The sequence below is a fragment of the Dipodomys merriami genome, unplaced genomic scaffold (assembly GCF_024711535.1).
Source record: "Dipodomys merriami isolate MVZ:Mamm:240054 unplaced genomic scaffold, mDipMer1.0.p SCAF_7, whole genome shotgun sequence".
NCBI lineage: Eukaryota > Metazoa > Chordata > Mammalia > Rodentia > Heteromyidae > Dipodomys > Dipodomys merriami.
This window is the reverse complement of record NW_027206290.1, coordinates 18,819,380-18,837,015: the sequence shown is the minus strand read 5'-3', so window position 1 is coordinate 18,837,015 and position 17,636 is coordinate 18,819,380. Positions and strand designations below refer to the sequence as shown.

The window sequence follows — 17,636 nt, the reverse complement described above, 5'->3', positions numbered from 1 at the left end:
CTGAACTCTGGGCCTGGGTGCTGTCCCTCAGCTCTTCAGCTCAAGGCTAGCACTCTATCACTTGAGCTACAGCACCACTTCCGGCTTTTTTTCTTTTTGCTTATGTGGTGCTGGGGAATCGAACCCAGGGTCTCACGCATGCAAGGCAAGCACTCTATCACTAAGCCACCTTCCCAGCCCCTAACATGATCATTCTTTTAGGAGCAGATCAAGCTTCAATTCATCTCGGTGGATAAAATTTTTCCAATGGTTCATTATATACAATGTCTCCAAGGTAAAACACCATTATTTAGCCCTGAATCAGTCACCTCTAGTGTTCATGGAACCACTAAGGTCTTCCTCCTTCCCTCTGGACCCAGAGTAAACTGTGTGTAGAGTGGAATCTCTATCCTTTTTCTTCTTATCATCTAGACAGCACTGATTTTTACAGAAAGCCTTATCGCTTTAGAAATCTCCATACTTGGGATAGTCTCACTGGCTTCTCCGGTCTATTCAAGCCTCCCCCAAGAAATGTTTTCCCACTTTCTTTTCTGCTTATAGAGATGCTCCAAGGTGACCTGGTTTTACAGATATAGTAGATTTACTTGGATCTCCCTACCTTGTTCTTGGCTAGGAAGACAGGGAGGCATATAAAAGGAGAAGAAAAAAACTTTCCACAATTCTTCATTCTACAAACCTGAGAAAAATCACAGCAGTCTCCCTTCCTTCAATTCCCTTAATTAAGGAGACTGGAGTAAACTGAAGATTAAAGACAGCTAAGGGGTTCATTAACTCTCAGTAAACTTTTGCACAGGAGCTCACTGTGGCAGTACTAGATCCAACTGCTCATGGCTCTTTTATAGCATATGGATTGCTTCCTTAGATATAACGTATAAGGAGATAAGAAAAATTCTACCCGACATCCACACAAAACAATTCTATCCAACGCAAAAAGTTGAAATTTAAATGTTATTCAAATAACCAAATTAGAATTTATACAATTCATATTATATCAAGTACCCAAGAAGAAGGAAATACAATTCTTATGAAAATTGTTTTTGGTGATTAAAATAATATATGCACATTGTAGAAAATGCAGAACAACAAGTAACAATACAAATAACCTACAATCAAAGTACATTAAAACAATGAGAAATCTAAGAATAATGTGCAAAATGGGTTTGAAATTCACATGAACTAAAATTAAAAATGGTGCTCAGATTTCACCTGGGAAGGACTAAGTTTCATCCCAAGTAAAAGCTGCAGTGGTATAGAGAAGATGAATGCAACTAATGAAGTGCTTGTTGTGTAGCTCTCAGATTAATAGAGGTGTCTGTAATTCTTGCCTTGCTTTTCTCCTTCTACCAAACCCTTTATTCTAGAAGTACATTCTGAGTTTCTTTGGACATTTCTACCTCCTTTTAATAAAACCCTTCCACACAAATTTATTTTACCTAAAATTATTTAAAGTGTTTCTGATGTTTTGAAAGCATACCATACATTATTTCTCAGCTGGAACTCCCATTACTTAGACTGATTTAATATTTTTAATATTTAAAGCACTATTATTATCAAAGTTAAAAATCTAGTACTTAAAAATCTAGTACTTAATGTACTGAGTAAAGATTTCTGAGAATAATTACCTTCTGAAAGAAATTACAGTAATCTCTTCTTAAAATATAGATTGCTACTTCTTTTAATCCTTCTAGCCCATACATATCAGCAACATTGAGTATCTGTCTAAAATAAAAATAGATGTGCTGTTAGTTCTTAAATTAAAATCAAAGCATAATATACAGTAATTACTGATAACATGTGGACTATTTAGAAAAAGGAACCTGAATTCTTTTAATTCTAACTTTTACTTTACCTAATAGATATTCCTTATGGATTATAGAAAGGACACAGGGCAAGAGTTCAAAGCACTGACATATAATTTGCTTAGTGTTGAATAACAAGGAATAAGCTAAAATTTGTTCCAAATTGCTTTCTTATGTTCAGCGACATACAGAACAAATGAAACTGCTCTGATGGGTATGAATCTTACAAAAATTTGTAATTAATGTATATAATAAGGAAAGGCAATTTATTGATGCTTATTATATTGAAAGTGCCTAGTAATCATTTTAAAATTAGAGACAGTTTCCATAACCAGAGTACTCCTTTCATTTAGTAAGTAATGCAGAATACCTACACATACTTTAGGTACTTAGGAAGCCTAGAAGCCTTCAGAGCATGAAAAAACTTCATGTAAGTTGTAGGGGATAAAATCTTAGTAAAAACATAATGTTATTCCCTAAAATATATATAAAATATATTTAACACATTTAAAATATATTTCATATATGTTTATATATAATTTTATATAAATATATAAAACATATTTATATATAATTTACATATGTATATATTTGAAATATGTGATATAATATATAATTAAATATATATTCATTATTATATCAATTGTAAAATATAATATATGAAATATATCAATATATAATATTTATTTTAAAAATATATAAAATATATTTATTCAGTTCAATATTAAAGGAACCCCAGTGAATTTTTTTAAATGGAAAAGCACCTTACACTTATTTTATGTTAAAATAGCAAGAAAAGGAGAGAGATTTGGAAAACAGCATGGTAGGTGGTGGGATTTCATTCTTCAGTAATATTTTAGGAGCTCTAATAGTATTTTACTATAAAATATGTAAGATTCACATAACTGTTGGTCTTTAAGATACCATATATTATTGTTGTTGTGCTGTTGTTGCCTATGTGTGTATGTGTGTGCGCAGGTAGTGGATCTTGAACTCAGGGCCTTAAACTCTTACTACCTTTTTTTTTTTTGCTCAAGGCTGGCACTCTACCACTTGAGCCATACCTTCACTTCCAGCTGTTTTGCTGATTAGCTGGAGATAAGAGTTTCTTGGATTTGCTGCTCTGACTGGCCTTGAACCTGGTTCTCAGATTTTGGCCTCCTGAGTAGCTAGGATTATAGGCCTGAGCCTACCAGTGCAGAGTCTCACATATTCTTAAGTTTTAATGCTTTTCCTTTTTCTTTTTTTGCTGTTTAAAAAGACATCCTGGGAATAAAGGCATGGCTCAGTTGGTAGAGAATTAGCTAATTAACAAAAGTAGGTATGAGTTCCAGTCCCAGTCTCAGTCCCAGACCCAATAAAAAAGAAACGAAAAAGAGATCCTAAACTAGATATAGTGGTTTATACCTATAATCTCAGCACTTGGGAGGCTGAGGAGGAAGGAGAGTTTGAGACCATCCATATCTCTATGGGTTACATAGAGATACACTGTTTCAAAGAAGTAAAATCCTATAAATTAAAAAAATAGTGTGGCATGGGGCTGGGAAGTTGGCTCAGTGGTAGAGTGCTTGCCTTGCATGCATAAGGCCCTGGGTTCAATTCCTCAGCACCACATAAGCAAAAAGAAAAAACCTGGAAGTGGTGCTGTGGCTCATGTGGGAGGGTGCTAGCATTGAGCTGAAGAGCCAAGGGACAGCGCCCAGGCCCACAGTTCAGGCCCCACCTCCGACAAAAAGCAAACAAAAAAAAGAAGAACTTATCTCTTTCCAAGCAAATAAAAGGTTCTTCTAATATAATCTATATATATAAAAGCTTCTTAATATTATTGAGTTATGAATCACCTTTTCTTCTGCATAAAGTGACCTCCTTATTGTTTAAAGATATTCCCCAAACATATTCTCAAGATAGAGCAAACTAGATAATAAAAGCGAAGCTTGTCCTTCATTGACATTTTGCAATATACTTCAAAAAGCAGAATCTATAAAATGCTAAAAATTTTTCTTTTTTTTAATTGTGAAAATACTATACAGAGGGGTTACAATTACATGGGCAAGATAATGAGTACATTTCTTATCAAGCATTGTAGCCTCCTCCTTTGTTTCCCCTTTCTATCCCTTTCCATCCTCCTCCCGGCCCCCCACCCAATCTTTCCCGCCCCTTCCCTCCCCCCAAAATACTAAAATTTTTAAAAGTAATACTTACCCAACATTTGCTTTATCTGGAAAATCCAAAGTTCCTCCATATATAAAATGCATCATAACATCCATTTCTACATGGCTTATACTGTAAAATAAAGTACGACTCAAATCCAGAAATAATTAGGGTTAATTAACATAAATGGTATATTTTGTTTTCCTATACACTTTTAGCCAAGATAAGAGTTCTAGTCTCCATTTTTCAAATAACGCTCTGTTAGGAATATCATTTAATTTAAAGTTAATTGTGGCTATGGATTTTTATAGAATATAAAATAGACTATATGCTGTTAGTATATTATCAAATTCATTGGTTATTTTTTGAGCATCTTCTTCTAAATATTTTTAGAGTTGTTTCAACAGTCAAGTTTAAATTTTACCAATAGATCCATCTATGCACTCCTTTTACTTTTGCTTTATCTTCACATTTAAATTTCCATAATCAGAAACTACCTTTTGTAGACTGAGTGTGTCCTTCTTTAAATCATTTGTTAAAACCCTAACCCCTGGTATAGTTGGAGATAGGGTCCTCTACAAAGAAATTAAGTTGAAATTTGGTCATAAAGATGAAGCCTAGATTATATAGGACTAATGCTCTTGTAAGTAATCATAAGAGTTCTCTCTCAGAGTACACACACAGGAAAAGCCACATAAACACACAGCAAGAACGTAGCTGTCTGCAATCCATAAACCAAAGGGTTACAGCTCAGAACTCTTACCCGCCACCAACTTTACTGATGCCTTGATTTTGGACTTTCAGTCCCTAAAACTCCAAGAAACTTGATTTGTTGTTTAAGCCAGTTGGTTTTGCTTGAGCCTATGTCTATTACTAAATGCTTTTACTATCACGTTTCAGAAAATATATTCTGTTGAGTTCTACTAAACAAGAATTATTTCAATGTATGGGGAAATCAGATTCATAAAAAGTGCTTCGTATGAAGTATTATTTGTAATAATTTGCAGTCAAGTTGCTGTGTGAAAATTTTGCTTACCCTTGAAGAGTAATATACTCTTGGGAGCTTTCTGCCCAGCAGCCACTCAGCATTGCAGCAAAGTAACTGGATCTGGCACTTAAAATGGCCCTAGAGGGAGAGGGGAGGAACACAGGTAAATCATTAGGTATTGTGTAAACTTTTATATAGCTTCTTATAATCTCTTAAGACATACCACCTATTTGTCTTGTTTATAGTCACTGGTAGATATAAATATATCTATATAAATGATTTTTGTTGTAATAATCCTAAGTATTTTATTTAAAATATTAACTCCAAAATTGGGCTTGGTATTTCATGGAAAGCTAGAACATGAGGTTCATGAGTTTGAGGCCAGTTTGGGCATATTACAAGATCCTGTCTCAGAAAGTTAATAAAAAAAAATGAAACAATAAGGCCCATATTATCACTTTTCCCTCTTGAAATGTCTAATTTTTTTAAATTTTTGGGCTGGTCCTAGGGCTCTACCTCAGGGCCTGGGAACTGTCCCTGAGCTATTCTGCTCAAGGCTAGTACTCTATCATTTGAGCCATAACTCCACTTCTGGATTCTTTTTTTCCACTTTTGGATTTTTGCTGGTTAACTGGAGATAAGACCCTTATACTTTCCAGCCTGGGCTGGCTCTAAACTATGATCTTCCTGAGTAGCTAGGATTACAGTTGTGAGCCATTGGCACCTGGCTGAAATTTCTTCAATTTTAATGGTAACATAACTTTTCCTTCACTAAGATAAATAACAAATAACTTACAAATAGAAATAAACCATCAATAAAAAAACCTAAAATTACTATTTTGCCAGTTAAAGTTTTATAAAAGAGAAACAAGTATAATGGTTCTGAGTTCCAGTTCTTCTAGTTATGCTGAAGAAAGTCTATATTTTCAATTTCAGAAAATGACTGAAGAGATATCTTCTTTTGAAATGATATCTATTGTTTTAGCTCAACAAATATCTACCGACTTCCATTCTGTGAGGCATTATTCTAGTGGAGGATGAGAGAATGGAGGACAGGCAGAAGGGAAGTACTTTTGGCAATGCTTATTTATATACATACCTTCTCATACCCACATACATCTATATAAACATATCTATATGTAAAACCTAAATATACATCTATATATCAAATAGTTCATATGTGTATCTCTGTAAATATACATATGTATATTTGATTATATATAAATAAATATGTGAATTATATCATGTTTAGGGGTACATATTTATACATATATATTCAAAATTAAAAGAAAGCATGATTTGAAGGTATCAGAACAATGCCATGGTGGTTAGAGAAGTTACAAAAGACACATGAGGAAACTCAAGCATTTGAACAAACTTCTTCCATTGAGGTGATTGCCAGATCTAGAAGTAAAAGCACACATACTAGCTAATGAGTCAAAAATTAAAATACACAGCCAGGCGCCGGTGGCTCACGCCTGTAATCCTAGCTTACTCAGGAGGCTGAGATCTGAGGATCGCGGTTCAAAGCTAGCCCGGGCAGGAAAGTCTGTGAGACTCTGGTTATTCCAATAAACCACTAGAAAACCGGAAGTGGAGCTGTGGCTCAAGGGGGTAGAGCGCTTGCCTTGAGCTGAAGAGTGCAGGGACAGTGCCTAAGCCCAGAGTTCAAGCCCCACGACCAACCAAAAAAAAAAAAATTAAAATACACTGCAAATGAACACAACTCAAATCTCAATTACTCAAAAACGACAGGAAAAGGACAAAACAGAATCATTATATTACTATAAAAGAAAGTGAATACTGAATTTAAAATTTTTAAAAAGATAAGCCAGGCATGGTGGTACATATGCATAATCCCACACTAGGGAGGCTAAGTCAGGGAAATCTAAAGTTCAAGGCCAGCCTGGGCTGCATAGCAAGACCTTGTCTTAAAAACAAGAGCAGCAACTATCCTTCCACCTAGATATCTTGTCTGTATACTATGCCTGTGATAAAGATATAAATATATGGTATGTCATGATTTAAAAATGTGGAAACCAGAATAATGCATTCTGAAGATCACTGATTGCATAAATGATCTGTGGATCCAGCTAGCACTAGGATCTAAACCACAGCAATCTCCAAGACCACTGTCCTTAACCTATTTCCTGTGGATGTCTGTCTGAGCCTAGCAGGCGCATCTAACTGAGGAAGACAGGTTTTATCTGATGGGTGATACTTAGTGGAACTTCTCTCTCCTTCACCCAGCCTCAATTCAGCATTGTGTCTAAAGCTCCCAGTTTTCTTTGACTTCTTCATGGTCTTCATGCATTCACTCTACTAAAATTCTTGCAAGCCTATGCTATCATTGCTTCTCAAAAGACCTGACCTAACATGAAACATTAGCTATTTCCAACTGAGTAAGAGAAAAAGCATCTGAGGCTTAAGTGATTATTCTGACCTTAAAATAGAAATTTAGAAAATATTCCTATTTAAGAAATGTGCCTCAGGTTAAAAAAAAATGTTATAGATGGCATGGTGCATTAGAAATGTTTGTTCAATTTTTTTGATTTTCCAAAATGCCAGAAACTATTTTATCCTTTTGATTAAATTTAATTTCAACTGACAATGCTGCTTCTGGCTCTATCAAGATGCCCTAATTTCCTCCTTGCTATTGCTTTAGTACATTGCCACTCAATACTTCCAAGCATTAGCTGAACTAGATTCACCTATTCCAGGCAGACTAATGGCCTGAATTACTCAGACAGGATCCTGTAGGAGTTTTTAACTGGGACTGATTTTAAGTACTCTTGTTACAAGGGGTGGAAGTATGGGAGCAAACAGATCTTGGTTTAGTCCCACATAAATAAATAAAGATCAAACAGAGAGTAGTGAATACAAACTTTGGAAGCTGTCCATTTGGGGCAAATATTTTAGAGAACATTATAAAAGGAAAATTAAGTGTCTCTTGGGAATTTTGTAACATACATCAACTAGAGCTTTCATAGAAAGTTTAAGTATAATAGATGCTCTATTACACAACACAATTAGGACTAAATAGTATAGGTGCTTGATTAATTTAAAAAATCAGGATTGTCAGGATTTTTAGAGTAATTTCTACATATCATAATCACTTTGTACTATCCTGAAAAAATATGCAGGGCTGGAGACATAGTTCAGTGGTACAGCACTTGCCTAACATGCATGAGGCCCACCATTTGATCCCAAGAGTGCCCAACACATACTTGAATCTGCATACACACAAATACACATGCTTTTACTGTCAATTCTTTCACTATTTGGCAAACTTGTGAAAATAATATGGAGTCAAGCTTGCAGAGGGGCTCAAATGGTAGACTTCCTGACTAGCAAGCATGATGCCCTGAGTTCAAACATCAATACTCTCTGTCTGTCTGTCTGTCTGTCCATCTGTCTATCTTCTCTCTATAGGTTCAGTGACTGGAGCCTCATCTTTCTTGAAAAAACTATACATACATACATACATACACACACCTGCACAGACACAAATGGGATATATATGTATGTACAGACATTTCTAAAATATTCCCAGAGTAGAAACTTCAATTTTTGAATAGTAGTTTGGTTCAAACTAGCAATTCTAGAGTTCATCAATGTACTGCTGTTAATTAATTGGCAAAACTAGTACTATTTCTAAGCTTGGAAGATTCTTGGAATTTGTAAATTGTGCTAACTTATTAAGAGCTATGGATCCTTGAGCTTAGAAAACTGCTTCTTGCCAGTGAAAAGTCTGGTTCAGGAATTCCAGAATAAATTCTTATCAGCATTCATATTCAAAATAAACAGAAGAGGGGCTGGGAAGGTGGGTCAGTGGTAGAGCGCTTGCCTTGCATGCATGAGGCCCTGGGTTTGATTTCTCAGCACCACATAAGCAAAAAGAAAAAAGCCGGAAGTGGCGCTGTGGCTCAAGTGGTAGAGTGGTAGTCTTGAGCTGAAGAGCTGAGGGACAGCTCCCAGGCCCAGAGTTCAGGCCCCATGACTGGAAACCCCCCCCCAAAAAAAATAAAAATAAACATTAGAAAGAACTCTCTGTTCCTCAGATTTCTGGTTCTGATTTTAGTCTGTAGTGAGGCTCAGCTGTACTTTTTTCCTTTGAGTTCCAACAGATGATCTGTATTTCTTTTTCTTTTTTTCTGTTGGTCATGGGGCTTGAACTCTGGGCCTGGGTGCTGTCCCTCAGCTCTTTAGCTCAAGGTGAGTGCTCTACTGCTTGAGCCACAGCACCACTTCCGGTTTTCTAGTGGTTTATTGGAGATAAGAGTATCATGGACTTTTCTTCCCGGGCTGACTATGAACCACGATCCTCAGATCTCAACCTCCTAAGTAGCTAGGATTATAGGCATGAGCCACCGGCACCTTGCTTGTATTTCTTAAACACTTTATTAAATAAAAATTTTCCTACAGCTGAGTGCTACCAGTTCACCTCTGTAATCCTAGCTACTCAAAAGGCTGAGATCTGAGGATTTTGGTTTAAAGCCAGCCTCAGCAGGAATGTCTGTGAGATTCTTATCTCCAGTTAATCACAAAAAAGCCAAAAGTGGAGCTGTAACTCAGGTGGTAGAGCACTAGCTTTGAGGATAAAAGCTCAGGAACAGTTCCCAGGCCATGAGTTCAAGCCCCAGCACTGGCATATACACACAAAATTTCCTCCAGGGATAGATACCAGCAAGAGGGGGAGAGCTAACCAAAACGGTAAATGAGGATAAATATAGTCCAAGTAGTTTATTTGCAATGTCTGGAATGAGAACAAGGAAACTTTTGAAATTGTTTTAAGAAAGGAGGAGTGAAATCAAGGGAATGATAGAGGGGGTATGGTTGATAGGGATACATTGTATACATGTGTCAAAATATTACAATGATCTGGGAAGGTGGCTCAGTGGTAGAGTGCTTGACTGGCATGCATGAAGCCCTGGGTTGGATTCCTCAGCACTACATAAACAGAAAAGTCCAGAAGTGGCACTATGGCTCATGTGGTAGAGACTTGATCTAAAGAGCTCAGGGACAGCGCCCAAGCCTAGAGTTCAAGCCCTATGACCGGAAAAAAAAAAGGCAAAATATTACAATGAAATCTCCTTTATATGTCTATAATACTAATAAAAATAAAATTAAAAATCCATAAAAATCTTAAAAACATACCTTTTATCAGCTTGAAGCAGATTTTAGCTATTACACTCAAAAAAGCCTGATCAAAATAAGAAGCAGGCTTTAATTTGAAATCTAAAAGCCTGGAATACCAAAGCAACCCAATTCTAAAGCAAAACAATGACTGAAAAAAAAAAAGTACAAAACATTAAACCTCCTAATCAATGCTATTCAAGAATATCCTCTATTTAAAATCCTAGAATTTGAGCCAAAATAAATTTAGAAAAAGTACATCTCATTCATGAAGAAATAATCATTCTCAATATTATAATGTCTGTAAAATTTAGAACTGTGGCCAGGCACCGGTGGCTCATGCCTGTAATACTAGCTACTCAGGAGGCTGAGATCTGAGGATCCCAGTTCAAAGCTGGCCCGGGCAGGAAAAGTCCATGAGACTCTTATCTCCAATAAACCACCAGAAAACTGGAAGTGGTGCTGTGGCTCAAGTGGTAGAACACGTGCCTTGAGCTGAAGAACTGGGGTACAGTACCCAGGCCCAGAGTTCAAGCCACATGACTGACCAAAAAAAAAAAAATTTAGAACTGTGTTTACATTTTCTGTGATTGCCTTTAAACTTATTTTAGTCAACTGAACATTTTCTTGTAATGAAATCTTAGGTTCATGCTCTATGCAAGAACTAGAGGAGAGTAGATCTGCTCTGCCTGAAACATGCCCATGTGTGTGTATTTGCATGGATGAGCCTGCAAGCAGTCTGCTGCCCAACCTCTTCCCTAATCAGAGAAATCTAAAGAATCAGTACAGCACCTCTTCTATACTCCAATGTCACAACCAACACAAATCAATCACGTCTCTATTTACCTGTGAGCTTTAAAACGTTTCCCATCAACATAAATATCAATATCTGGACAATAATGTTTCACATAAAGCTTCAATAAATCTTCTCCTAATTCGGATGCTGGTTCCAAGTCATAATTATCTTCAAAAGAGAAAAATAAAGACTCAAAAGTTTTATATTATAAATGCCCCCAAATTTTGTTCACTAATATTAGCAAGAAGTGTTTTTTGTTACTTTTTAAAAAATTTTTATTTTATTGTAAAGATGCTGTACGGGGGGGTTACAGTTACATGAGTAAGGTAATGAGTACATTTCTTGTAGAATATTGTGTACTCCCTTGTTTGTTTTTTTTCCTACTATCCTTCCCTCCCTCAAAGAAGTTTTTACATAGTCATCTCAATTAGGTGAAATATTTAAGTGGTAAATTCAAAATAAAACAAAAATTTAAATCATCTATATTTTTTCTTTGAAATATTTAAATATTGATAAACCTTTACACACATTTAAACAAAATTATATATCAAAATGAATTTACTTCATGAACATATGAATTAGAAAATCAGAAAATTTTCTAATTTTCATATTCTTTCCAATATTTAATTTCTTCCCTTTCCCTATGCTACAGTTTGGATGTTGACTGTCCATGCATTAAAGGCTTAGTCTCAGGAGTGGTGATACTAGAGGTGCTATGGACCCTTAGGAGCCAAGCAGGAGGTCCTTAAGGCATAAGGAGTATGCCCTTAAAGGAGATTGTGCGTTCCTAGTCTTTTCCTCTTTCTCTTTCTTCTTTCTCTTTTTTACTAAATTAAGTTTGACACAGTGAACTACAACCTAGTTTACTAAGAAACATGCCACAACATAACTTAGCATTATATATTTTTGATAACACATAACCATATCTCAACTAATCACAAGCAGACAAATTTAACACACTCAGACAACTGACCATACTATGTCCAAATAAGGCTAAGACCTACCTGTAACCTATCATACTATTTCCATTCTTTATATATATATATTTCTATAAATATTCAGTGCTCAGGTTGTAGGGTAGAGCTCTCTGGGATTTTTCTAGTTCTAAATTCTGCCTGATTAATTGTTCCTTGTTCAATTAAACTCAATTCAACTCACATTAAATTTGCTTTGTCTAAAGATTTCCTTTTAACAACACTAGTTCAGAAACTTTATTTGGCATACTTGACAAGGCTCCCATTAACCAAATTATAAGCCTAGAATATAAACTACAATGCCAATATTACCTCTATCTTCCAAAGAGATCCAGAATCCAATCACTACTCAACATCTCTACTGTTATAACCTAGTCCAAGCTACAACCAATTCTCACCTGGATTCCTACAATAACTTCCTAAGAGGCATCCCATTCTGGACCCATACAATTTATTTCAAAACAATATCCAGATACTTTTTTAGATGTAATTCAGATCCTGGTCTATCTCATTTGAGAGCATTCTTATGGTTCTAATCCATTTCTTTTAGAGTGAAAATCAGCAATTTTGGCATTGTCTTACAAGGCCCTAGAAACTCTGGCTCACTGCCTCTCTGACTTGAATGTCTACTACTTTGCTCAGATCTATATTGAGCTCTTGTCTTTCACCAACACGACAGGTATGCTTTTATTGTAGGTTCTTTGTACTGACATTTCTTCTGTCTTGAACACTTCTCCAAGACATCCAAATGGCTAGCTCCCTACCTCTTAGAATTTTTTTAGCCATCATTTTTTCAATAAAGCCAAGTCTGACAGCCCTATCTAAAATTATCCCTCCCTCACTACCCTTCCTAATCCTTCCTCTATCATACTGATATTTTTAAATGTGCCCATCTTCTAACTTCTTCACAATGTTAATTGTTTATTTTTCCACCCCACTCTATCTTTTCTAACCAGAATGTAAGGTCCAATAGGACTGGAAATCCATTTTAGTCATTGATGCATTCCCCAGATCTACAACAGTGCCTGATACAGTAGATACAAAGAAGTATTTATTGGCTGAATAAATATATCATATATAAAAAATTTAAGGAAAAATATAAAACCTCAACCAGAATTAGAAGAATGAAGGTAGAGATTCTATTTCCTCTAGAATTCCTAGAAGATTTAAAGTATATGATTTTTTTTTGGTCGGTCGTGGGGCTTGAACTCTTGTCTGGGCTTGGGCGCTATCCCTCAGCTCTTCAGCTCAAGGCAAGTGCTCTACCATTTAAGCCACTTCTGGTTTTCTAGTGGCTTATTGGAGATAAGAGTCTCATGGACTTTCCTGCCTGGGCCAGCTTTGAACCGTGATTCTCGGATATCAGCCTCCTAAGTAGCTAGGATTACAGGTGTGAGCCACCAGCACCCAGCTGAAGTATATAATTTATTGGGAGAAATGAAAATATTAGAAATTTAAAAATTAAAACTAATTGGTTAGATTGTAATATGTAAAGTATGACACCTCTCATTAACATATTCAAATAGTCTACTGAATTTGAGTATATGGCTTAATACATACATTTGGTCTTGGTCCCAGGTTCATTGCATAGGCACCTAAAATCCTTGGAATTTCACTCCTGCAGTCAAAGGAGTGTCTTCTTTTTTTTTGTTGGTCGTGGGGCTTGAACTCTAGGCCTGAGCGCTGTCCCTCAGCTCTTCAGCTCAAGGCGAGCGCTCTACCACTTGAGTGATAGTGCCACTTCCAGTTTTCTGGTGGTTTATTGGAGATTGGAGCTTCATGGACTTTCCTGCCCGAGCTGGCTCAGCCCTGAACCGTGATTCTCAGATCTCAGCCTCCTGATTAGCTAGGATTACAGGTGTGAGCCACCAGCACCCGGCCAAAGGAGTGTCTTTTGTCATTCATAAATAAGCCCTTTGACCACACCTATGTTTATGCCAGTGAAGTGAATTATTGTGGGTCCCCTAGATAACCTTCAATACAGGAAAAGTCTCTAGAAAGGCAACCAATACCCCAACTTCTGGGCAGGGGTGGAGCTAGAGAATGAGATTAAAAACCAAACAACATGTAAATTGTTTTTGTTGTTGTTGTTATTATTATTATTGTTGGTTGTGTGGCTTGAACTCTGGGCCTGGGCGCTCTCCCTCAGCTCTTCAACTAAAGGCTAGCGCTCTACACTTGAGGCACAGTGCCACTTCTGGTTTTCTGAGTCATTTATTGGAGATAAGAGTCTGATGGACTTTCTTGCTGGAGCTGGCTTTGAACCATGATCCTCAGCTCTCAGCTGCCTGAGTAGCTAGGATTATAGGCATGAACCATGGGTGCCCAACTTGTTTTGTTTTTATTAGATGTTAGAGTGCTTGCTTGCTACAGAAGTACTCTACCACTGAGTTATATTCACAGTCTGAGTTATCAAAACTCATGAACAGGTATTTAGGGTTCTGCCAGGTCACTGAACATAGTAAGCTGCAAAGGTAGAGAACTTAAGAAGTCAAAGCAGCTTTATGTACCTTGCCTCATACTTTGTAGTATATCTGCCTTCTATTTGGCTACTTCTTGAGTAGGCCTGAGATGGTTGCATCTGTATTGAACATGTTTAGATTTTTTCCTGTCAGTATTCCCTAGACAATGCAGTATAAAACCAACTAATATAGCCTTTGAATTGTACTAGGTATAAGTAATCCACAGATGGGGTAAGTTATTATTAAAAACTTTTTCTCTCAGAAATGTCCCGCACTGGAAAAAAAGGCCATACTTCCTATAAGACTTCATAATGTGTGTGTGGGGGGGGAAAGGGGGGAAGGAGAAGGATTGGGATTGGGGGGGAGGGGGGAGGCTGGGAAGGGATGTGAAGGGTAAACAAAGGAGGAGGCTGCAATGCTTGGTAAGAAATGTACACATTATCCTGCCCATGTAATTGTAACTCCTCTGTACAGTATGTTCACAAATAAAATTAATTAAAAAAAAAAAGACTTCATAATGTGGCTTCTGCTTATGTTTCTAGACTCATTTCACTTCTTACTGCTTCCATTCCTGTCATCTAATGTACCCTAATCCTACAACAAACCATTTCTGATTTTCTAGGCTGTATGTCTGGTTCCCTATGCTTCCAGGCATATAATCATGTTTATTTTGCCTGGGACACTCCTCTCTTGAAGTGTTTTTGCATAGTTAACCTGATTTTTCTTTGGGATTCAATTATAAAGCTATTCTCCATGTAGCTTTCTCGAGAACCCTTAGCATCCTACTTATGTCCTTTTAACAAGTTGCACATTACCCACCTGACTATATCTTCAAGTGGTTTGCAGAAGGAACACCATTCATTCTTATATCTTTAATGCTAGCACAGAGTAGATAATTAAAAGTGTAAGCACTAGAATGGCGTTCCAGGACTAAGTAGCAAGTGCAATGACACAGAGGAAACAGACAGATTTCTTGAATGGAAACACCAAATAATTCAGTAAGAGTATAACTTCAGAGGTTTGAGGGGCTGGGAAATTGGCTCAGTGGTAGAGTGCTTGTCTTGCACGCATGAGGCCCTGGTTTCGATTCCTCAGCACCACATAAGCAGAAAAAGCTGGAAGGGGCGCTGTGGCTCAAGTGGTAGAGTGCTAGCCTTCAGCTAAAGAGCTGAAGGACAGTACACAGGTCTAGAGTTCAGGCCCCAAGACTGACAAAAAAAAAAAAAAAAAGAAGAAGAAGAGGTTTGAGGGGGCTTTAGAATGAGGAGGCAGCAAAGTGATTTAAACTTAGGCTATGGGGGAGAAGGGGTAGTTGTGGAGGTGGGAGGGAAGGTAGGGGCAAAATAAAGGAGGAGGCAACAATGCTCAGTAGGAAATGTACTCATTACTTTGCTCATGTAACTGTAACCGCTCTGTAAAGTATTTTTACAATAAAAATTGTACAAAAAAAAGAAATGCAAAGAACAAAAAAACTAACTTAGGCTATAGGACACCTTGAGGAATGACATGAATGACATAAACAGACTTGTAATTAATGCTTTTCTATATAACACAGATGGAGGGTGGCATAACTAGGGTTTGGAAACTACTTAGTTTTAAATTCTAAGCAAAATGGCAAAGTTCTGAGCCAGGCACCTGTAGCTCATGTCTATATTCCTAACTACTCAGGAAGCGGAGATCTAGAGGACTATGGTTCAAGGCCATCCCAAGCAGAAAAACCCAAGAGACCCTATCTCCAAAATAACCAGAAAAAAATGTGTGGCTGGAAGTGTGATTCAAGTGACAGAGTGCTAGCCTAACAATCATGAGTCTTGAGTTCAAACACCAGCACTACCAAAACATAAAAAATAAACAAAATGGCAAAGTTTAAAATGGCAGATTAAAGAAAATGAAGTCCTTAAGAATATTTAGTTATTTTTATATTTTGTTGGTCATGGAGTTTTTCTGCCCTTTACCACTTTGAGCCACAGCTCCATTTCCAATTTTCTGGTGGATAATTGGAGATAAAGCTTCTCAGGGACTTCCAAAATTAAGGTTGGTGTTTCCCTCCCTCCCTCTCTCCTTTCTTCCTCCCCCGCTCCTTTCTGGAAAAGATGACACAGAGATCTGATTATAGCCTATAAAATTTTGGTGTTTCCTAATTCTAATATTCCACTCCTGTGATACACTGCCAGAACATAAGCAGTTTGATGGTAGAGACTGGTACTAAGATGCTCTATGGCTAATATATGGTCCAGAGAACACAGGTTTCCTGCCAGAACACACACACACACATAACACACACATACACACCCGCATGTGCATCCATCCCTGTTTCTACCAAGTCATAACTACTTTTATAAGCAAATTTAAAAGTCTTTTGCAGTGTCCTCAATTATTTTTTTATTGTGAAAATACTGTATAGAGGAGTTACAATTATATGGGCAATGTCCTCAATTATTGTCTTCAAATATTTGTGTATTTCTTAACCATATAACATAGTTATATGGTAATACTAGACTACCATTTTGCTTAGGTTATTATCTTTTTTTTTTTTTTTTGGGTGGGGGGGTCCGGTCGTGGGGCTGAACTCTGGGCCTGGGAGCTATCCCTCAGCTCTTCAGCTCAAGGCTAGCACTCTACCACTTGAGCCACAGCACCACTTCCGGCTTTTTTCTTTTTGCTTATGTGGTGCTGAGAAATCGAACCCAGGGCCTCAGGCATGCAAGGCAAGCGCTCTACCACTTAGCCACCTTCCCAGCCCAACAGCAATTTTTTGTTAGTACATTTTTGGAATACATACATTTTAAAGAATGTACATATTATATTTAGCTGACTATAACTGACTAACATATCTTTATTGGTATAGAATAGATCTTTTTTTTTTTTTTTTTTTTTTGTCGGTCGTGGGCTTGAACTCTGGGCCTGGGCGCTGTCCCTCAGCTCTTCAGCTCAAGGCGAGCACTCTACCACTTGAGCTACAGCGCCACTTCCGGTTTTCTGGTGGTTTATTGGAGATAGGAGTCTCAAGGTCTCTCCTGCCCGGGCTGGCTTTGAACTGTGATCCTCAGATCTCAGCCTCCTGAGTAGCTAGGATTACAGGCGTGAGCCACCAGCGCCCGGCTAGGTAGAAGTTCTTTTAGGTAAAAGAGAATTGTGAATTACATGTAGATTTATTCATAGTAATTAATAATATTTATAATAATCCCATTCTAGTTTTTCAATTGGGGAAAAATGGGAGTTGACCACACTAGTATTTTCCTTTCTCTCTATTTTTTTTTAATGGCTTTATATAGCTACTTAGATTAAAATAAAGGTATAGCAGCTTTTTAAGAATTCTTTTCTCTATGT

The 17,636-nt window shown here is 37.0% G+C and overlaps 1 protein-coding gene across 3 annotated transcripts in view; it reads right to left on the bottom strand.

The window, feature by feature from the left end:
• Btbd8 (BTB domain containing 8) overlaps positions 1 to 17,636 on the bottom strand; it is a 61,525-nt gene that overhangs the window by 30,948 nt on the left and 12,941 nt on the right. For all 3 annotated transcript variants that reach the window (XM_070007646.1, XM_070007648.1, XM_070007647.1), the window contains exons 4-7: positions 10,921 to 11,038; positions 4,987 to 5,076; positions 4,002 to 4,082; positions 1,623 to 1,719 (exon numbers count right to left, since the gene is read on the bottom strand). In XM_070007646.1, coding sequence (XP_069863747.1) covers positions 1,623 to 1,719; positions 4,002 to 4,082; positions 4,987 to 5,076; positions 10,921 to 11,038 — 386 coding nt within the window. The remainder of the gene's footprint in view (positions 1 to 1,622; positions 1,720 to 4,001; positions 4,083 to 4,986; positions 5,077 to 10,920; positions 11,039 to 17,636) is intronic.